Source organism: Embiotoca jacksoni, unplaced genomic scaffold, assembly GCF_022577435.1.
Source record: "Embiotoca jacksoni isolate LCO1_2020_lvr unplaced genomic scaffold, fEmbJac1.0.p SCAF_1, whole genome shotgun sequence".
Classification (NCBI taxonomy): domain Eukaryota; kingdom Metazoa; phylum Chordata; class Actinopteri; family Embiotocidae; genus Embiotoca; species Embiotoca jacksoni.
The window spans coordinates 6,726,551-6,749,517 of record NW_027185229.1 but is presented as its reverse complement, the minus strand read 5'-3'; the positions used below and the strand labels follow the sequence as shown (position 1 = coordinate 6,749,517).

Genomic DNA, 22,967 nt, shown 5'->3' with positions numbered 1-22,967 from the left:
TTGTCGACGTTTTTGAGATTTATGATTCACTTTGCTGCTGTTTTAGTCCTGTTTCTCGTAGCCCAGAGCTCTAAATGATTTCCTGAATGTTATAATTGTTCAACCAAACTGAAAGTTAACGTAACGATACAAAATAATTAGGCTATAGAAACTCAATAAAGCAGCATTTACAGCAGTCAATGAACATCCTCCATTCCCCCTGTACAGATTGTTGCGCTTTTATTTTGAAGTAGTTACCGGCCTCTTCCGGTCTCGCGGTGTTTGTCTGTGTGACCTGACGGCGGCAGCAGCGTGGCTCTACCCGAGACGGGCAGAGGGAGTGTCTGCAGGCTGGCAATAGGAGCAATCTGACGCCTTGTTGGTGTGAATGACTGAAGGGGGAAAAAAACAAACAGGCGAGACGAGCACGGAAATCCGAGGAACAGTTTTCTTTTGCAACTTCTTCCCGCTTCCTTCGTCCCTCCACCAGAATGACTGCGTGAAAGGTAAAAACAACAACAACTTTATATTGCGAGCGAAATGTTGCTGTCTGAATGATGGGAAATGTTCAGCTTGGGAGCAGGTGCACAACCTCCATTAATGTGTTATGAGTGTTATTTTGGCTTTGGAAATATTTTGAGTGACACATCCGCATACCGTACACATATTCTTATAAAAGAGTCACTGTTTCGTACACGAGACGAGCTTAAATTAATGTTACATTGGTTTATCTCACGCCTCTCACGTCCAGTTTCAGAGGACACTGCACTGGTTCAACGACTGGGAGTTCATTGTTGACGCGTTTATAAGTGACTTATTAACAGCACTAAATGAAACATGCTAATATAGCGTTAAATTCCGCCGCTTTATGCGAACTAGAAGTCAATACATTGCGATATGAGTCCTAAATTGCTCCCGAACTTCAGTGGGATCCCACCGCATCAACTAAAGAAGTATAAGAACATAAACATCCAAACGAAAAGACAGCGAGTGCAGCCTTGACAGGCACGAAAGGCAAACAAAGATAAAGAAACTTAAAAACCAGCAAGCAAAGTGCTGCTGCTGAATGATTTTCACTGGAAGTCCATTTCGTAAGCAACAGGAATCATCCATCAAGCTAACAGACAGTGTTTGTTTCTTAGGAATTTATGGGGTAAACAAACAGGGGAGAGGAAGATCATTGAACCTCTATTGGTGGTGTGCACAGTTTATGTCCAATCTGATTTAATTACGCAATATCATGCACACCCAGAGGTGGTGTGTGATCAAGCAATGGAGCAGCACGATTATCACATGCAAAAATTACCTGAGTGCTCATACTGACTTTTGTTTGGAATTAAAACAGTGCATGCAAAACAGCTGCAGATTGATAACATGAGTGTCACAGTAAGCATTTGTCTGAGAGTGTTACACAGTATTAAACTATGGGGTGTGTGGTTTCCAGTTTGTGTGTAAGTCTTACAGGCCAAACCAGACGACCTGCTGCATACAACGCCTATGTTAGTGTAACAGATCTGAAAACATTACAGGTATGTTTGTCACAGTGGATAAATTTGGCCCCTCTATTAGTGATAGCCATTTTTGTTACCCAAATTGCTCATGTGACAGTCAGTTGGTTTACCTTGTAGTGGTTTCAGTTCAATAACAGATCTGTTGTGGCTGTATCATGTCTGTAGATTGTGTTGCTGAGTCATCAGCCGTGCTTCAATCTGTGACAGTTTCTCCTACCTTCCTGTTTGGAATCATATTTTAGTGGTTTTTCCTCTTAAGTGCAGTGTGTAATGATAAAACTGAAGGGCAGCTCGCTTCCAGTGTCAAATTCAATGTTTATGATCATGTAATTCTTCACATCTGTAAACGTTATTATGAAAAATTATCTGTATACTTGACATGAACCTATTCAATACCACTTGTCACAAAAAGGGGGACGGTAACAACTTGTTTTATTTTTCAGGCTACAAATTGACTACCTGCTTATTTTTGTTGTTGTTGAGTTTTTATGTATAATACATTTATGACTCCAGCTAACGATTATTTAATTATTAACTGATTGATCTGTTGATTCGTTTTTGATTAATCAGATAGCTGTTTGGTCTTTAAAATGTTAGAAAATGTTGAACAAAGTCGACCAGTGTTTCCGAAGTGCAGCCCAAAACAGTCTTGTTGGGTCTCAATCAACAGTCTTCAACTAAATGACATTAAGTTTTTTATCATGGAGGTTGAAAGGAAACTGGAAATATTTACATTTAAAAAGCTGGAATCAGATAATTTTATCGTTATTTTCATTATAAAAAGACTCAAAATAATAAATTGATCAAGATAGTTGGCAATTCATTTTCTTCTGATTAGCTATTTATTCCACTAATCGTTGCAGCTCTAAATACATTATATACTTGTGTTGAAAATATTTCTGTCACCTGTTTAGTCTAAATAATCACATGATCACAGCTGTTTACCTAACAGGTACACTTAGAAGCTTATGTATGATTTAGTTTGACTGGATATCCTTCATCAGAATGAGGCCTCAGAGGCGGCTTGCAACATTACAATGAGGCTGAAAAAAATGACAGATCTTAAAGGAGAGTGTTGACATTCAAATGGTTTAATTTTGTAGGAAAGAGCCCTTTAATTTTCAGTGTATTTCTTGTTATTAAAAACATAAATTGAGGACTGAAAGCTGAGCAAGAGAATGAAGATGAGACGAGCAAGAAGGTTTGTTGTAGTTGCTTGTGTTTGTTCACTTTGATTGATTAGTTTCTCTTTACTCCCGCAGTAGTAATGCGCTTTCAAAAATCTCGACCAACCAGACCAATCCAGTCTCCTTTGTAACAACATAGCTAGCTGGCTTCGTCTCGGCTGAGAGTGATGACGTTTTTTTAAATGTACACATGTCCTCTTCTTCTCTCCCTTGTTCCTTCAGCAAATCAGTTATGGAGAGCTCCGTTGAGGCTTCCCAAGCTGGAGGCGCCTCAAAACCCAAGCCAGCTGTGGCCCCCAAACCTCGGCTCACTCCCAAGCCCTTCTCTCTGCAGAAGAACACCACCATTCGCTCCATCAATGCTCCAAAGACGGTCTCTGTTACATCCAAGCCAACAACAGATCAGACTGAAAAATCAAAGGCAACAGAAGTCCCCAAACCGACATCGAACACCGCTGCTGAGAAACCGCCTCAACCAACTTCCACCTCAGATTCCAGACCAGCCTCTGCAAGTGTGCTCCCCAAAAATCCCCCAGAAACAACCAAAGCAAGTGAAGCAGGTCCGCGCAAAGAGAGCGCTCATGATTCTAGTGCAGGAAAGTCAGAACCAGCCTCTCAAACAACTCCACCCATGGAGACACCCAAATCTGAGCCGGTCCAGAAAGACGATGTCATCCAAACACACCACAAAGCAGATATTTTCACTAACTCAGAGCAGAAAGAAGAGAAAAAGAACGGTGAGGAAATTCAGCCGTCTGTCGTCCAACAGCCTGAAGAATCAGGCAGCGATGGTTCCTCTTCTGCCAATCGATTGGGCCGCAATAGGAAGCGTCTGTCCATGGAGCTCACCTCAAAGTTTGAGTCAGATGGTCTGTCTCTGCCCCCACAACCCACCATAGCCATCTCCACGACCAGCGCAAAAGAGGATTTAAGTAAGCCAGTGTCCTCTGACCCAGAGCCGAGCCGCACGGCACCAGAGCCGACAAACCGAGAGAGTGACGATGGTGGACTGAAGGAGGATTATGGCGGAGGAGGCAGCATCAAGCGCAGAATCAGTCTTCTGTTTAACTCGTCGTCGAGGCCGGAGGTCATGACGAAGAGGGAGGAGCCCGAAATTACGAATGGTACGGGAGGTGTGAAGGAGCGAATCAAAATCTGGGCCGCTGAAACGAGTCCTAAGGTTCCAAAGACTGAGAAGAAGCCTCAGGACGGCCCCCGAGCTCGCTCCAAGAGGTGAGTGAGCCTTCTGTGCAGTTTGTGTTTGGTGACATGACGAGACATGAATAAAAAGAAAAGAACATTCTCTTACAAGTGTGATCAAGCAAGAGGTTTATTTTAAAGTTGACACCTATTATGACTGGTTACTCAGATGATCAGATGCGTATCAGTTGAGATCATTCTTTTTCATATTTGATACTTTTAAGTGTCAGTATCTTGTCGTCTTTCCTCTCATCAGGATGAGTAAACTTTGGAGAATTTTTTTTTTCATGCGAGTGTGTTATTTTTCTCTCTTTTTTTCCGCAGCTGAGATTTAAAAATATAGCTGGCATGTATTATTTAGACCCCAGTGCAGGTATGAGCCTTGGGTTGGGTGTGTCATTTGGTTTCCTTGGAAACAAACAAGGCGCTTTCAGTATTATCTATGATAGTTTTCAGTTTCTGTGGATAGAGTCCAAGTCTAGAGCTGTGGAGGCAGAAAATGTGTCGCCAGCAGCGTCTTCTATTCCTGGACTGTCTTGTGTAGTCTAGTGTGGTAAAGGAATAACGTTGCTTGCAATATCAACACTGTGGCCAGATTAATGCTCTTGAATTATTAAAGTTAGATAAGAGTACAAACAAGGCAAGCACAGAGTGTGAATTGTGAGATTAGATGTCCAACTGCACAAGTGCACACAGATGGTGAAAAAGTCAGTTCCCTAACTTTTTGACTTATCCCACTGATATCTTTAGCCACTCACAGGTAGTTTATTTGTTTTTCATCTCTGTTTTCAGTAGAGCTTCTACTGAAGATAGAGTATATTCTATGAAAACTATAGACAGTATGTAAATTAAGTCATAACTATCTGAATGAATAGACACTGAAGAGACAAGTACAAAAACAGTTTTTTAACTGGTCAAAAACTGACCTTTTAAAGGAATAGTACACCATTTTGGGTAATTTACTTTCTTGCTGACATGAAGATTAGATTGACACACCTCCTATGTGTGCCTGAAATCAGTGTTTCATAAACGTTGTTCCTGGGACCCACTTTTTAAAAATGACAAACCATCGCAACCCAATTCACAATAGGGATTTCCTATAAATTATAAGAAGAGATCCTTTGTGCATAAATTAGCATAACTTGCTGCCATTTCCACATCACCTAATATTATCTTAAATGGAGTCATTTTGAAAATATGTACATTTGATAAATCACACTTTGTTTTTTGTGCATTATTGAAATCGTGCACGCATACAATACTTTAACATGCTATTTACTTTACCGATGGCTTCCCATCCATCCTCATGCTGGCTATTCTCATTGGCAGTTTTCTGACCAACGATGGCTGTAGTCTGGTCTTTAGCGGGACCTTTTTTTATTTATTAGCCAAGCATTCATTTCTTGTAACATGCTGCAAAATCTGGCAGAATTATGTCAGAAACTGTGAATGTGGTAGATAACAAACAAGTTCCCCCTTGTGGTGCAAAGAGGTACTGCAGTAGTAGAAGGCAGGAAGAAATTCTGTTAATTTATTTCGGCAACACAAATAAAATCTCCTGCGACTCTTTGGGAAAGACTGCTTTAAATTATATATGTTACATGCTGGACTATTTCTTGTACAGCTGGTGACTTCCTGCATTCCTGTGAGGTTGCCAGTCAACCAGCGGAGACTCCGAGAAGTCACTGGTCTGAACAAGAAGTAGTTCCAGCACTTAACTCTCTGTGACACTGTAACTTGCCTTTAAAGCAAAATACAATGTGTTATTTTATGAGCTTTCCAGGTGCTGATCGGCTGGCTGTTTCCCCTGCTTTTAGTCATTATGAATAGTTGAGCCAACTAGCAACAGGCTCTTGTTTTGTATTTTGTTTACTGACAGTGGTATCAGTCTTAACTCTCAGTGTATTTCCCTGAATGTCACGTACTTTGATGTGATCAGATTTTCTTCTTGCTGAGATGCCTGAGCATGGTCATGACATTTTTTTTTAATGCAACCATCATCATTAAACTCAGTTTTTCTCAATGACTGACTGTGATTGGTTTCCCCCATTGCAGCTTTGAGCCCGCGACTGCTCCAGCAGAAGAGAAAACACACAAAATACCAACCGACGATCTTCCTGCAGCAGAGACGTCATCCAGTCAAGCTGTGGATCCACTTCCAAAGGTCTCACCAGAAGATGCTCTTCCTGAAGATAAATCCTTGGAAAGCACAACAGAGAAACCAGAAGAGCAGAACAAATCAACAGATGACGTCCAGATACACAATCGAATCCCATCTGCAACCCAGACTATCACTGATGAGGGACGCTCGGCTGAGCGTGAAAGTGCTGAGGTCATACCAAAGAGGCACAATGTCAAACGGCGCTCTGTTCGCTTTGGGACCGTGCAGAGAGATGATGGTGGGCCTCCACTGATCCTGGGCTCAGCATCTGAATCCAGCACAGATGAAGAAGAAGAGGATGAAGCGGCTCCGGAGGACAAAACTGAGGAAGATTTCCCCGTTTCAGTGCCTGTCTATAGAAGAGTAGGAATTCGTCAGAAGAAAGATGATGAGATCCAAAGACAAGAAGAGGAGAGACTGAAAAATCTGGAATTCGAAACAAGACAGAGAGCAGAGGAGAACGAACAGGCAAGACTTAAGGTAGAAGAGGAGCAAAAACGGGACAAAGAAGAAAGAGAGAAAGAACAGGCAAGACAGAGGGAAGAGCTGAGGCTCAGGGAAGAGGAGAAACAAAGAGAGGAAGAAATGGAGAGACGAAAGAAGGAGGAGTGGGAGAGAGAACGGTTAAAGGAAGAGGAAAAAGAAATGAAGAGGCTGAGAAAAGAAGAGATGGAAAGGGAAAGACAGTTGGAGTTAATGTGGCAGAGACAGGAAGAGGAGGACAGAGAGAGGGCAAAGCAGAAAGAAGAGAGGCTGAAGGAAGAGGAGAGACGGAGGGAGGAAAGAGAAAGGCAGAGAGAAGAAAAGGAGAGATCACTGCAGGAGCACGAAGAGCACAGATTGGAGGCAAAACTGAGAGAGCAGGAACTGAATAAAGAGAAACAAAGAGAGGAAGAGTGGGAAAAAGAATGGGTGAAAAAGGCAGATAGGTTGAGCGGAGATGAAGGGGACATGGAGAGACAGAAAGAGTTGGAGGTGATGTGGCAGAGACAAAAAGACGAGGAGAGAGAGAGGGTGAGGCAGACGGAGGAAAAACTCAGACTGGAAGAGAAGGAGAAAGAAAGATTAAGAGATGAGGCTGAGGAGAGAGAGAGACATAGGAGGCTGGAAGAGGAGGAGAGGATGAGGGAAAGACAGAGAGAGGAGGAAGATGAGAGGATGAGGGAAAGACAGAGACAGGAGGAAGAGGAGGAGAGGATGAGGGAAAGACAGAGACAGGAGGAAGAAGAGGAGAGGATGAGGGAAAGACAGAGACAGGAGGAAGAGGAGGAGAGGATGCGGGGAAGACAGAGACAGGAGGAAGAGGAGGAGAGGATGAGGGAAAGACAGAGACAGGCGGAAGAGGAGGAGAGAATGCAGGAAAGACAGAGACAGGAGGAAGAGGAAGAGAGGATGCGGGAAAGACAGAGACAGGGGGAAGAGGAGAAGAAGATGAGGAAAAGACAGGAGGAGGAGGAGGGGAAAAGAAAGGAGCTTGAGAGGAAAATGAAGCTGGAAAAAGAGGAGGAGATGGAGAGAATGAGGCAAATAGAAAAACAGGGAGAAGAGGAAAGAAAGAGACAGATTGAGAAAGAACGAGTGGAGGAGCTAGAGAGAAAAATGCAAGAGGAACTGGAAATAAAGCAAGCAGATGAGCTCAAAGAAAGACTAAGAAGAGAGGAAGAGAGAGAAAATGAAGAACTTGGGATGTCCAATAGGGAACAAGCGAGCGCGGTGGACAAAGTAGATCAAAGTCTTATCAGTTTTGACTCTGAAGATTTGACTCAGAAGTCAGAGTCATCACATTCTTCTGCACCAAAAATCTCTGAGCCCACTGAGAGTCTGATTGATGTTGTTTACGATGACTTCTCTGTCAGGAAGCCACTGATCGAGGTGGACTTTGATGATTTTTCAGTCAAACCAAAGATAAAGGGCTCACAGGCTAAAGTAGAAACTACTCCGGTTGTCTATAATTGGGCAGTTGACCTTTTGGATAAAGAGGAAGTGGAGGTACCGGTGCTCCTGGATGTCAAACCTCAGGAGAACAAAGTGACGTCAGAGCAGGTGGAAGAACCAGACAGCCCCGTGCCTGCACCAGCTCTGGAGAAACCAGAGGAAGAAGAGGTGGACGAGGAGAAAGAGAAAGAGAGGCCAGCAGAGGAGCAGCTCATCTCTGTGGAGGTGAATGAGGAGGGGGAGGAGAATGAGACGGAGAGGGAGGAAGAGCTGGATATAAAGGAAGATGAAGGTGAAGAAGAAGAAGACAAGAAGGAGGTAAAGACACATCAGTCCCGTGTGTTTGGATTGTGACTTCATTTGAATGTCTATCATGCTAGATTTAGTTTTGTGCACTTCACCATGGCTACATGAATGGGTGAACTGTTCAACTACGCAAAAAGGGAGAGGTTAAGAACACAAACAGGAACAGGAGTGTGCATGTAAATGTGGTTACTTCACTGCTGAATCATATCAGCCTGGCAGGCACACTCACCTCACCTGCACCAACACTGAGTCATTCCTGTAGCACAAGGAAAAATATCTTGTTATACTCGCTTTAGCCTGATTAAGTCACAGCTCAAGAGTGTGTGTGTGTGTGTGTGTGTGTGTGTGTGTGTGTGTGTGTGTGTGTGTGTGTGTGTGTGTGTGTGTGTGTGTGTGTGTGGGGACATAAATCTGTTTACACAGTCACATTGAGAGGACCCACCTTCCTTTTGGGGAAAAAAAGACAGTCCTCATGCAAGTGTGAAAGCTTGGGTTAAGGTTAGGGTTAGGATTAGGAGTTGTTATTATAATGTACAACAATATAATGTCCTCTGAAGAGATGGAAACACAGCAAGGTGTGTGAATGCAGGTATGACATGAATTAATGTAGGTTTTCTCAAGTTTTTTCTTACATGCCCTCTGCCCCAAGAAAATCGTGACAAAAAGGGCCAAGTTTTAGTTGTAAAATATAAAATTAAAAAATAAGATTACAAAATTCCTTTCTTTCTGTTGTTTAAATAAAAAAACAACTTTAGCTTCATAAAACCATAAACATTTTTCAAAAATAGAGAAAAATTAATTAAATTTGCAATAAAATGAGAGCAATTGAGTTCAATCTGTGTAAAAAAACATAAAGCAAATGCATATATTATAGCGAGAAAGATAAGCAAGTCCATTTTTGAGAGCTGAAGTCTTATCACTGCATTAGTAGCCTGTTTTGTGTCTTTTTAAAACAGGATTTTAGGCTTGATGCCGCTGGTCTGAAGTCATGCTCAATGTTGAGCTGAGATCTGTATTTTCAGTGTTTTTAGAAAAGCTCATCTCAGAGATAGGATGTGGTGAAAAGGAGCCCACAGCCCTTTGTCCTATGAGTGGGTGCCCCCTCTTCACACCGAGCCAGAACTTCTGAGCTCACAGTGGAGTCAGACGTGGTCTGGATGAGCTGGTCCTCTGCAGCACAGATGAAATCAGCAGGTGCTGCTGCACTGAATGGATCTCCCACCCAGTCACACTACAAGTATTTTTGAAAGGATCCTCTCAGGGAGGAGATGAGCTCCTTAAAACATGGGATCAGTGTGGTGGCTCCAGAATCACTGGTTGAAACAAATTCACTCAGACTGTCAGAGTATTTCCTCTGTCAGGTCGTGTGCCCCACATCTCTGGCTTCTGAGTGAATTTGCTGATCTTATCTGCAATAGACGAAAATTTTATTAATTCAGCTTTCCAAATAAATCTGAGATTGGCCAGTTTATTCAGAAATGGTTCTTTCATAAACATGCACAGAAATTCATGCATACGCTAAATAAAGTACTTCTCTTCCCTTCTAGTCCTCCAAAAACAACCAATAACCTTGTGAGAGCCACATAAACACAACTGAACGTTCAGTCATTTCCTCATAAAGTGCAGAGTCTTGTTTTGATGCAATCAGCCACGCATCGTTTTATTTCAGGGCTCATCTGCATTGATATTTTTTTGTTAATGTGACAGTGCGTCCATTGCACACATGCTGAGACCTTCCTGATTTGGTGCCTGCAATCCCTTCCTCCTTCTCCCTGCCATGAACTGTGCACTATTCGTGCAAACGCCCACACAGTTTTACCATTTCAGCCCCATGTTCTGTCAGGTAACAGTCAAGAAGGCTAAAAAGCTCATCAGCTGTTGCTCTACATGTAACATACAGGACAAAACAGAAAATCCTCAAAGCAAAGAGACGCAATAAACAAGCAGCTGTTATTGCTGAAGATGGGCTGTCAGCAGCTTCGTTCACCTGTCAGGCGAAACGTTTGTCTTTCAGTTTTTTGGTGACTTATTTTTGAAGGACATTTGAAATGTCACACAGCTCTTGCAGGGAGGATGAGCTCTTCTACTGTCGTGTGTTGTTTCAATTCTGTATACCACAAAAAGTAGTGTTTCTGTTTACAAGTTTTCTCTGAACAAACTCGAGTGGCTTGTTGACGTGACGAATGTTTCTAAGTGTCCTCTTAATTTCTTGAGTCTGACACCGTCAGAGTTTTCAGACATAAAATACACACTGGTCTCCCCTCATCTTCTATCACATTCGCTGTGAACAAAAGAGCAGGACAGGCTTTATTCCTGTCGAATATTTCTGAATTAACATCACTGCAAATCTGAAAGCACAGTTTGATTATTGTTCTGCTGTGAAAAAAGATTGGCACATCAAAACATGAGTTCTGCGCTACATTTTCTCCCCTGGTTATGTCCAGAAATCACTAAACCTAACTAACTAAATAATGTTCACCAGTTAACAATTTAAATGTAGTTGCCAAAATATTCCTTTAAATCTCTGCATCCCTGTCCAAAACAGACCTTCCTGTGTTTAAATCGATTTCAAGACAATGTACCATATCAACATTATTACAGATAAACTATAAAAGCTGCACATGCAATGTATAATTTTATACTAACTTGCCAACAAATGGTTCACAAGTTGTTTTTATGACACCAGCAAACTGGGATGTTTTCTTTTTATTAGTAGAGCAAATTCTTTTTTATCACCCATCCATCATGTAATTCTGTCATTAATTTGTATCTGTAATTAAGTAAGTGTACTTTATAAAGTTGGGAGGTCAGTAGTTTTGTGAAGCTGGAGAGCATTTGGGTGCGCTGATAACTAGACTTTGACAAGCAATTTTTAAAAGCAGTGTTTAGTGGTGCAGATAATCCTGTTTGATAAAAAAAAAAAACTCAAACTCCAAAAATGTGATTTTCTGTTTCAGTCAGTTCACATTGAGAGATCTGTTGAAGTTGTTTTACAGCTGCCGTCAACAAACTGTCTCTGGGTGGATCAACAAATACACTTCGTAACTATACAGCTAGATAGAAGAAGTCCTCATCAGTTATGTTGCGCGTAACAGTCGGCTAATGTTGCCGAAAAATGGAATTTACCTTTGCAGTGTTACATCTTGCAACAGAAATTAACATGAAAAAAAATCAGATATTTACAGAATTTTTTTTATCAAGCTTTAACCATTAATAGAGACAAAGCAGCAAACACAAACCATTTGAGATTAACAGAGAAAAGATGAGGTTGCATTCGAATGACTGAACAGCTGACAGAGACGTGCCTCTCAAGATAAAACGGTTCACCACCTGTTTGAACATGCAGCATTTTTTGCATTTGATGAAGACACTTCAAAGTCTTGAGCCCTAAACTGTGTTCATGTGTGAGTGGTTTTTTGTTGTTGTTGTTGTTGTTGTTGTAATATTAGGTCTCTGTTTTCTGTGTGCGTCCTTCAGCAAACAAACCTTGAACCGTCAGTAAGGGGGCAGCGTTTGGCTGCTGTAAAGGCCACTGAGTTTGTTGCTTTGCCTTTCATGTCTGTGTGAGCACATCCTTGTTTGCACCACTGAGTGGCGCTGCAGCTTTTAGAAATTTGCACTTCCTTATTCTGCGCTACAGAAACCATCGAATGTATCTCATGTAGAGCACCCTACACTCCCACAATATGACCAGCATGTCACTAGACAAGCTTTTATTAATAAAATCTGACCTTTTTGTGCTGCAAGAAAAGCTTTTCATTTTGACTGGGCGGAATGTGGGGCGGCACGGTGGCGCAGTGGTTAGCACTGTCACCTCACAGCAAAAAGGTTCTGGGTTCAAATCCAGTCCTGGGCCTTTCTGTGCGGAGTTTGCATGTTCTCCCTGTGCTTGCGTGGGTTCTCTCCAGGTTCTCCGGCTTCCTCCCATCATCCAAAAACATGCACCTCAGGTCAGGTTATCTGGCGCCGCGCTCGTGGCAGCCTGCTGCAGCAGCTCCCCCCTGAGAGCCCCCCTGCTGTAGTGAAGAAATTTCCCCTCGGGGATTAATAAAGTGTATAAAATCAAAAAAAAAAATCAAATGTGGAAAATGTTTACTGGGCAAACATAAGGTGTTCGGCCGACTGTGCGCCCTCATTCAGGCTTCTGACTAACAGACAGACAGATGGATGGATCTTGTTGTAAGTAGAGCCGAGGTGTTATGTGGTCAGCATGTCCTCATTTGGATCTGCCCAACAGGGCAGAATGTCAGAATGACCATACATGGTGCCCCTATCTGCTCTCATTGTCTGTCTCCGTCTCTCTACTCAAACTCTCCACCCTGTTTTGAGAGGGAGAACCCGTCACCCTCCTCTTACACACACACACACACACACTTTCTGGCACACATACACACAAAAGAGGATGGGCTAATCCACAGACAAGAAAGTTCACATGTCTGCTGTCCATTCTTTCATCTGGTGATGCCTGTTGCTCAAAATGTTCTCTCAGCTTTCTGCCGGGCCTCCTGTTTGCCACTTCTCCCTCTGAGTTTTTTCCTCTCACAAAGACCCGGTTCATTCATTGCCTGCATTTACCTACGGAGCAGAGGGAGGTACAGAAAGCACCTTGGCCCAGCCTGCCGCACCTTTCTTCCTTCCCTTGGGATTTTCCACATCCGAGCACAGACCTCCGCTTTGTTTTGACGTTCTCTGAAATCACTCAGGTCTACAGGAGATGAAGGAGTGCTCTACCTCTACCTGGCTTTGGATGTTTGGAGTGGCAGATATTTCCCACGCTGCTTTTCTTTTTTTCGTACCTTTTTTTTTGTGAACGAGGATGTAGGCACACAAGCAAACAAGCTTGAAAGTGGCAGATCAGGCTGTAGCCAAAGAAAGAAGGTACATTGTTTTCTTTTCTTCTTTTTGTACTTTCAGAGCTACGACAAAAAGAAGGTTTTTGATTCAGACTTATCAATGGATGATACTGTGATGATGAGAGGATCCTTCATCGGGACGCTGCTATTCAGGATGTCACATCCATCATAGTTAATGTGGCAGTGGAATAGTGTTGTCACAGTGCAAACACATGGCTGGTCAGACTATTTACCTCTTTAATGACAGCAAAAAATAGACTGTTCCAGGAAGCTTGTGTGAACTGAACCATAGAAATATGTAAAGAGGAAGGATCGTGCTCAAATGAAAGATGGACTGTATCTTGTTTTGTATGACATCAGAACCCTTTCTGCTAAATACAATTTGTGCAGATCACAGACCCAGCTTTCTGACTAACCCACAAAATCCCTTCCTCTCTAACAAAGCTGAACCTCAGTTTCTCTGGTGACCCGGTTCCCATGGTGACTGTAGCGTCGGGACAACCAGCTGCCCGAGCTTTTTCAACCATGCAGTACTTCGGAGGAAAACTGACGGCCGCGCAGCTGCAGGTGGCGGGCTGGGTGGGCAGCGTACGACGGTCTTTGCAAGGGGCTCTGGAGCTGGTGTGGGGCCACTCGGAAGAGAGGCCGGAGGAGAAGGAGGAGGAAGAGGAAGAGGATCATAAAGAGGAAGGGGAAGGAGAAGATGGAGAAGGAAGATTCCAGAGAGCCATGTCACCACTTTGTAGCTTCGCCAGACGCAGCAGGAGATCCCTGCGTCGCTTCTCCGTCAGAAGTCGGCAGACTGTGCAGAGGAGAGCCGCCGAAAGCTGTTCTGTAAGAGCTGATGTAGAAACCCAATAGATCATATTTTTAAATACTCTGAAATGTTCTGCACATAAAATATCAATATTAAATCTAATGGATGGATTTGTTTCCATCTTCATTAGATAAAATGATGAATGAACATGACGGCTCTCAAGGCTTGGGTTCATCAAAGTTAGACACAAGTTTATTTCTTCTTACCTTGTATAATATTTCAACGTCCATGTGTTTACAGATATCCATGCAAATCTAAATTGGGAGTGCAGCAGGCAGTGACAGTTTGTTTCAGGAAGGACGGCCTTATCTGATGAAGTTGTCCGAATGTGTTGTTTTATCTGTGTACATGCGTGCCCTTTCCCTCTGTGTCTGTGGTGTGTGTCAGAGATAAAGCACAGTGTGAAAGGCTTATCCAACTGTGACTGTTTATATCTAGTTATGTTGTTGCCCCTTTTTATCTCACTCTGCCTTTTGTCCATGCTAATCATTTGGTTCACGTTTGTTGGCATTTTTTCTTTTTAATTCGTACGTATGTCCGTCCATTTCATTAGATTATTATCTTGTGTTTTGGAGAATATTTGGCACAAGACAAAGTATGTTATCATATTTTTGATGTGTTTGCAGGCTGCACGTAAGTGTGTGTGTGTGTGTGTGTGTGTGTGTGTGTGTGTGTGTGTGTGTGTGTGTGTGTGTGTGTGTGTGTGTGTGTGTGTGTGTGTGTGTGTGTGTGTGCAGGAGCCACAACTGCTGAAAGGAGAAAAGAACCTGCAGGCTATTTCCACTCTTAATTTGATGACCCATCACTGCCATTCATTTGAAGTGATGTTTTGCTGACAGTTCTCCTCGATTCGAGTCTCGTAGAGTCCCAGTTTGTTGTGTTTCTGGCCTCTTTTGGTTGGTTTTCTCTCCACTTAACTGTAAACAAACTCTCACATTCCATTGACCGTGACAAAACTGTGATGCAGGTAAACTATAATGAAGCAGACTCTGTCTTAACTTGTACGCCACATCCTGCTCCCTCACAAGTATGTACTGTACTGGCACACACAGATGTTGTTTTTATGCCTGTGCAGCGATGACAGCTGTGGCCGCAGGCATTTTGTTTTCAGGTTGTCCGTCCGTGCATTTGAACTGAGAGAACTCAAAACTGAGAGAATTTCTTTAAATCTGGCATAAACGTTCACTTGGACTCAATGATGAACTGATTAGAGTCGGGTGGTCAAAGGTCAGTATGACCTCATGTCCGTCCCATTCTTGTGACTGCAATGCTATAACTCTGAAACAGAAGGAGAGATTGAGATTGATTTCACATTTGTCGGCACAAATTTTGGGTGTCCACCTTGAAACTGTGGTAATTGCACAGATCTTCTGTGCTGTTGGTTTGAAGATGTGTGTGAAGCATTCATGGTTTAGAGTTGGTAGCTTCTTTGCAGCAACATCTACATTTGAAGCTTTGTCAAGTGTCATGGCTACAACTTTGTCGTCTATCAGAATCCCGATTTATTGGCCAAGCAAATGAGCACGTAAGGAATAAGTGAACTTATATAATGCTCACTTATTACAATATCTAAGAAATCTGAAAACATGGCTCTGTGGAGTTTCCATTGTGTGCATGTTTAGCTTAAAGCCGCGCGAACAGGTATTTTCATATTAACAATGTTTAAAATGAAATATGTAATTTGAAAGGTGTTAATCTTAACCTGTGTTTTCACCTAAAGTCTCCACAACTTTTAGTTCCAGCGTCCAGAAATTCAGCAGAGAACTGAAGGGTCCTACAGCCTTTTGTTGTCTCTGTTTCCACCACAGTCTGAAGTCCTGTGAATATTATGGGATACATCATGCTGATGTTTCAAAAAGCAACAGCTGTACGTTTTTGCCTGTGAAAATGTGAAACAGTGATGACGTCGGCACCTCATATTCCCGTCGGATGTCTTTGCAAAACTGCTTAAACCTGCAGTGCGGAACTTTTGTCTCCCTCTGTTGCCGGATGGAGTAATTACAAAAACACTGTCGAAGTGCTTTTGTCACAAGGGAGGTGGAGGGTAAAGCAATCTCACAGGAACTTTATTTAGACCCTGTTCCTAAACACAGGTCGAGGATCAATTCTACAAAAGTTTATTAGTCTAGGGAAAGTTATTGTGGTGGAAACGTGGCTATAGTGAAAAAACTGACAGTGAATTGTCTTTGTTTCAAGACACAGCACGCAGCCACGTTCAGCAAAAATACCTGCTCACTTAGCTGCTGAAGAGGCAGATAATTCCCTCAGGAAATGGTGGAGGTCAAAACAAAGATAAAATTCAAGTGAATATTAGACTTATTTGTCTGGTGGCCACAAACAGGACTCTAATATTGAACTACGTTTGCTTAATGTGTAAATAGTTTTGTGACATCTAATATGTATTGAGAACTTGTTCTTCTGTGGTTTAACGATATATATATATATATATATATATATATATCGATTTGTTTTGTTTTTTGGAGGCGAGAGTTAGTGTAGTTGCATGGCACTTGAAGTAACATTGGCAGTTTCTCTGTAGCAGGGAAGTCTTTTGCTTTTCTCCGACAACAGACTTGAAATAAGCAGACCGGCTGTTTCATATCAAATCTGCACATCATTCTGAGATTCACTTTCCTATTGTTTCATTAATTGTTGCATATATATCGCTGCCAAACAGGAAATTCAAGTTTATTTTTTAATTCCCTAATTGCGCTTTCAAATATTTAGAAAGGAAGATATTTGAGTCATACGATGTGCTGAACAGAGAAACATTAAAAACTTCCGAGGCAAAGGTTGGACCTTGAAGGATCAATTCATGGGAATGAAATTGTCACACTGTAAACTGTGTCTTTGTTATAGCAGACCTGGTTTATTTCTCTGCATCTGAACACGGACTGCGGTTATAGGAAAATGACCAGAAGCCTATTCATTCATACTGGGATATTAGGCATTGTGCAAATGAAGCGACTGTGTGAGTCCCGACTAAAAGACAGACTCGTGAAGGACATGAGATGAGGGTGTTTACTCGAGTGTTGTCTTGTATCCAGGTGACAACATCAGGCAACACAACACTGGGATGTACCTCTTGACAAAATGTGAAGTGAGCCCAAAGGAATGTTTTGCGTGGAGCTGCACAGTAGTTGCTTTTGTTTGGTATGTGTTTGTGTGCGTGTGCATGTTTGTGTGTGTTTGTGCACCCATGCATTCCTGCATGTGGGCGTGACATCATGAGTGGGGTTTGGTGTGTCTGTGTGCAGGCGTATAGGTGTGTGCGCCAGCGCATGTGCGTGCATGTCCAGGCTCCTGGTGTTTATTGAGGACAGCCCAGTTTCTGTGACCGGCTCATTAAAAGACGCATGCTTGGCTGGTCCTCAGTCCTCTCTCCCTGTAGTTAGTGATCTTGGCTCAGCACACAGTTCATTTTCGGCCCATCTCAACTCCACCATTTGAACTTCTAATATGCTGATTTCCAGAACAAAGAGGAACATTTCCATCACGATGAAGCAGTTGATCTAACAGAGTGTAGGTAGAGTTGTATCAGTAGATATCTGCCCAAACCTAAAAATGCATTGGGGATGAATTGAGGAAAATATACCCCACAAAATGAAACACCTCCCTTGATTTTTCTTTTATTCTTTTGCTTATGTTTTAAGGAATTTCTGTGTCTCTCTCACAGGCACAGGTCAACAGTTACAGCACAAACGATGAGGACAAAGACACTGATGCTTTGATAGAGAGTGAACCGGACCAACAGAACGGAGTCTGTGAACAAAGGTCTGAAACTGACAGGTAGGAAAGAGGTTGTATTATAAAACTATTCAAACCCCACTTCCTGTTGTGTGTTTATGTGGCTTCATTTCCTTCATCTACCCTGATGGAGACAGGCGAGACGGGACAGGTTTCAGTGTCTTTGTGTGTTGTGCTGAAGGTGTGCCTTCACGTTACGGTGATTTGATTAAAACTGAGCACACCTGAAAAACAGAAGCCCTGTAGCTATCTGACATTGAAGTTTTAAAGTAAGTAGCCTGCAGGTGCAAGTTGGAAAGCCAAGATGAGCTCTGGTTTTGTAGTTTAATCAGCAGAAGCATGCAGTGTAACCAATAAGAACCCATCCAAGTGTGAAACTGTAATAAAGCTCCTTTTTCTTTTTCAGTTTTTTTAAGCAAATGTGTGATTTGGATTTTGCAGTTAAAAAGCTAATATATGAAACCTTATGAAACAAGCTATTTAGAAACACAAATCCTGTGACGGCATAATCCAGCTAAAATGTGCAATCAAGTATTTTCAAGAGTTGAGCTCCTTGTGCCCCCTTGTGGCAAACAGAGAACGACACATAAGCCTAAAAGAGAGGCGCTTTGTGTAGTTAAACAAATTACTAAGATAATTAGCTGAACTACAAGTATTACAGCAATAACCTTTGTCTTTTCTTTCCCATCTGTGTTGACACATGATTCTAAATAACATTTGTTCTCTTCAGTCCGAAACCTGACGAACTCCCTGAAGTCTCCGCCGAAGATGTTGATACCACTGATTTTCCCCGGGAGCCAGAGTTACCTCCACTCCCCGAGGTTGGACACTTTTTGTTTCTAAATCTTCCTCAGTTTATATCCTTGTTATATGCTACAACATTAATGTTGGAATTTGGTTGTTTGCAAACAGACCTGAGGAAATATCTGCTCCTTTATCTGATTTTTTTTTTTTTTTTAAGTGACGGTGTGTAAATGCACACTGGTATCGTATTCATTCTTTGCTGGATTCTGTTTGTGTGTCTCTGCACAGGTCTCCATTCCTCTCCTCGACACCAGCGCTCAGAGATCCAAAGCAGATCTGTGTAAAAGGCGAATTCGAACGCGTCCGTCACGCTCGCTCCGTGCAGGGTCGTTTCAAACGGGGAGACTGGACTGGAGGGCCCATGACTCCTCAGGTTATTACACTATCTATAATGTCATGGAGTCTTAATGGAGGGCTGGCACTCAGGGATTCCTTTGATTTTGAGTAAACAGGCAATATCTCCAACAAATACAACCGCTCCGGGTAAAAAGAAGTCTGGGAATGTTGATTCACTGCATGTTTGGACCGATTTGTCAACTCTTATTTTCAGATGAAAAGAAGGCATCGTCGAAACAAAGGGAGTCAGATTCTGAGGAGGAACAGCCTAAACCGAAGATGGTCTCTTCTCCTCCTCCCTCCTCCCAGAAAGTCCCCATGTTTCCTGGTCTGAGCCCTGCAGCCCTGATTGTAAGTGCTCCCAGTCCTTAAGGACAGCTTACATCTAATGTTCGTCTATATTATTTACATGTAACATGTAAATGAATGTCATTTGCATTAAGTTAAATGTACTTACCTGCTATTTAAGGCTCAGATAAAAAGGAGGACGGGTGGAGGAGGACCTGGAGCTGGAGAGGAGACAGAAAAGGACAAGGCAAGAGGAGACAAAGGAAGTCAAACCGAGAAACCAGCACCATCTCCCTCGCAGCTCTCGCGCTCTCCTCGCTCAGCTGCTCAACTCGCAGGGGCTGCACGGGTGTTCCCACCCTTAGGCAGCAAGGACGGAGCGTAAGCACATCACACTTCAAAAAATTATAAAAGTCCTATAAATGATGAGACCCGTACGAATGTTCTCAGAGAGAATGATTAAAATATTGATTCTGTGTGTCACTCAGAGCCGTCTCCTCCCCTGCTTGGCTGAAAGAGCTGAAGTCTAAGAAGCGTCTGAGTCAGCATGATGCTGTTTAGCCAGACACAGGTGAGTATTTTAAAACTATTAAAAAAAGAGGCATACTAATTTTTGTGTTATCATAAAACATAATTTTGTTATGAAGTTTAATGTAAAAAAAAAACTGTCAGTAGCTTCTTGCTTCCAAATGCTTTTGTTGCTGTAATAAAGGAGAGTTTGATTGTTGCCTTGTGATAATTAACACTTATTGTTAGTTTCGGCTTTCTCTCCATCATACGTCTTTTTTTTTTTACATTTGAAAGAAAAATAACCTCACTCCTCTCACATTTTAGGCATTTTTGTAATGCACATGAATTTTTTTATCTATCAAAATATACATTATTTCTTTTTTTCTCTCATTTTATCATAATTTGTCAAAGACACATTTTTAGCTTTGTCTCATTCAAAAATTATCTAATAGTCACTCCATGGTCAAATATCTGAAATGGCATGTTTTGGATGACTACTATTTTCAGCAGATTTTTGATTTAATCAATTTTTTTGCATTTATAACAAGTGAATTTCATAACCTGTAAATTGCTTCTCTGTCTACATTTGATGACTTAATAGGATTAGCCATAGATGATCATTTAGCAAGAAAGTTTTTACATTTTCAACATTTGGCTCATACTATCTACTGTTGTAAAAGCCATATTTTGCTCTGAGATTACTCCCAACACAAAACACACATGCTAAACACGAATGCTCTCATGGTATATTAGATATCCTTTATGGTTTAAAACTTCCATTTGAACTTACTGCATGTTTTGTTCCCATTAGGAGACACTGCCATTGCTGTTCAGGAAGAGACAGTCCATCTCAGCTGCTGCTGCTGACAGACACCTTGATATGATTGCTCCATTCTGCGCTTCAAGTGCCTTATTTTGGACCTTTACTCAACCATGCAGGAGGGAAATTCAGACTTTTGCCAAACACAGTGGCAATTAAGAAGTTTTATATTTTGTAAATTAAATAGGGGGCCAAGGCTTTGTGCCGAGACTGTGATGTGTTAATGAAAATTACATGTTTTATTGACTGTTGTTTAAAGGCTCAGAGGAGCATGAATGCCCCAGTTTAACTTCGAGCAAAGCTATGGACTGTCTTACTGTTTTGATGTGTAAATCCATCATAAACTGACACGGACTGATGACACTAGGCCTTCAGCAGGGAACCTTCACGCACAATCATGCCTTTCTGTAGTTGAGGACACATTGAGATAATGCATTTCATAAATCCTCATCTTAACCTTAACCATGACAACTAAATGGCTAACCTAAACCTAATTCTAACCTTAACTTAAAGACAAGTCATCCAACCAATGTGACTGCATAAAGGTTGTTTGTTCGTGTCTTCAAATACGACCCACAGGACTGTTTCCTAAATTAGTTCCCCTGGTTAGGTTTCGGTACAAAAAGGTGGGAAAAGGTAATACTTAAAGTTAAAATGATGACTTGAATCATGTTAGGCAATAACTACTTCCTTAAAATATGCAACTTTTGTTGTCATGGCAGCAGTAAACGCATTTTTAAAAAAAAAAGGAAACAGGAATAAATACAAGTCTGCATTTGCACTGAACCATCCACCTGACCCGCCTTCTCCTAACAAGGAAAAACTCACCTTATAGACATCATTTGAACTGCGTCACTTCTCCAGGACACCAGATTATCGGTATTTTCATGACCGCCAGAGGTCGTTTAACTCTAAGACGTAGCTGTAAGTGGTAATACAACGCGTGAACAAAAGATCTTTGTGGTTGATTTTTGGGGAGGGCTTTTGTCCTTTAAAGGAACAGTGTTTAGCATTTAGTGGCATTTAGGCAAGGCACGTTTATTTGTATAGCACATTTCAACAAGAAGGCAATTCAAAGTGCTTCACATAAAACCATTAAAAGCATCAAAACATTCAGGCAAAAGAAAAGGACATTTTAAAACAATTAGAAACAGTGATTAAAACATAAAAAAAGAAAGAAATAAAGCAAGCTAAAAATAGGATAAAAAGTTCTAGTGGCGAGTTTGCAGATTGCAGCCAAGTGAATATTTCTCACTCTTCCCTCCAAGCATGTAAAAGAATCTACGTTGCTGTGAATAACACAAAAGGCCCCTTCTTGAACCCGTGTTTGGTTTGTCCCATCTGTGCTACTGTAGAAACATGACAGTAAAAACATGGCACGCTCCGTAAAAAAGGACCCACTCTCTATGAAAATATTAAAGGCTTAGTTTAAGGTAATACCCTAACAAAAACATAATTATGAAATAACAATCAATTTCTGCCAATATATCCGACTAATTGAACCTTTAAAATCACATCTTATCCCTTGAAAAGCTTTTTTGTACTTGTCAGAAACAGCCAAATTTCTCACCTTTAGGTTCCCCTCGCTATGGTTTTGAACTAAAGTTTGTCTACACAAATATAGAAAGACATGAATAAGTCTACACATGTACAGAAATACTGAATATAAATAATGCACCTTGTGTGTAGTTTTAAATGTACAAATGTGTTTTACATTATGTAACCAATCACAAATGGTCTTGAGTAAAGCTTGAAGCACTTTAAATTTTAACAATTTAATGTCCATACAGTACATCCAAGCAATAGAGTCATCGAGTATGAACTGTAGTATCAAAATCCAGGGATTTTTTAAATGTTTTTATTAAACCATTAGTGTCTGTCTTCTATTTGAAACGAGGTCCCACAAGATTTAAATAAGTACTATCTGACTTTATTAACACATCCAATAGCTGGTCACAAAAACAACAGCAATAACAAAATATCAGGAAACATGTTTTGTAAAACTTTTAACTTAGAAAAATGCATTAATCTTGTTCGCAATGCTTTTATGTGCCTTTTCAATGTTTAAGAATGAATGTCATCAATTCTATAATCGTTTATGAAGAATATATTGTATGTTAAGAGGAAATTGAGGGAATTTTATTAAAACTTTTTCTATGAAATGAAGTTGAGTGTGTCCAAACATGGTTTTATTTGTTTCACAAGCCTTTCTGCTGCCATCAAACTTTTTGGTCAAGTTGTAATGTAATAAATGGAGTCATGCTAAGAGAGTTGATAAATCCAAACATCATTTAAGTGTGTTTTGGATGGCTGACAAGAAATCAGAAAGTTGGATGCAAATGTTTTGGATGGCAGATGATGAGAAAGGTAAAGAAACAAGGGACTGGAGGCCAAGATAGCTGGGTGGGGCCAATTGTGCTGAGTGAGACTGATCTCTGTTCATTCTCTTGGCTGGCAGTCAGTGCTTGTGCCCACTATAGGATCATGGTGAGGATGGCAGCATGGGCAGCGCT

General features: G+C 41.4%; 1 protein-coding gene across 1 annotated transcript; it reads left to right on the top strand.

Moving 5' to 3' along the window:
• Nucleotides 1–306: 306 nt before the first annotated feature.
• Nucleotides 307–22,620, top strand: LOC138203519 (golgin subfamily A member 6-like protein 22). The gene is made up of 10 exons (XM_069158450.1): nucleotides 307–485; nucleotides 2,900–3,910; nucleotides 5,933–8,291; nucleotides 17,626–17,738; nucleotides 18,427–18,517; nucleotides 18,729–18,873; nucleotides 19,051–19,187; nucleotides 19,306–19,505; nucleotides 19,613–19,695; nucleotides 20,446–22,620. The coding sequence occupies exons 2-9, from the start codon at nucleotides 2,910–2,912 to the stop codon at nucleotides 19,683–19,685; spliced, it is 4,119 nt and encodes a 1,372-aa protein (XP_069014551.1). The 5' UTR covers nucleotides 307–485; nucleotides 2,900–2,909; the 3' UTR covers nucleotides 19,686–19,695; nucleotides 20,446–22,620.
• The last annotated feature ends 347 nt before the right edge of the window (nucleotides 22,621–22,967 follow it).

Bases quoted from the DNA above. Each gene is read 5' to 3' on its own strand.
- LOC138203519 (XM_069158450.1), top strand. From the start codon at position 2,910: ATGGAGAGCTCCGTTGAGGCTTCCCAAGCTGGAGGCGCCTCAAAACCC. The intron at 3,911-5,932 runs GTGAGTGAGCCT...CCCCCATTGCAG, and splicing joins CCCCGAGCTCGCTCCAAGAG to CTTTGAGCCCGCGACTGCTC. The intron at 17,739-18,426 runs GTAGGAAAGAGG...TGTTCTCTTCAG, and splicing joins CAAAGGTCTGAAACTGACAG to TCCGAAACCTGACGAACTCC.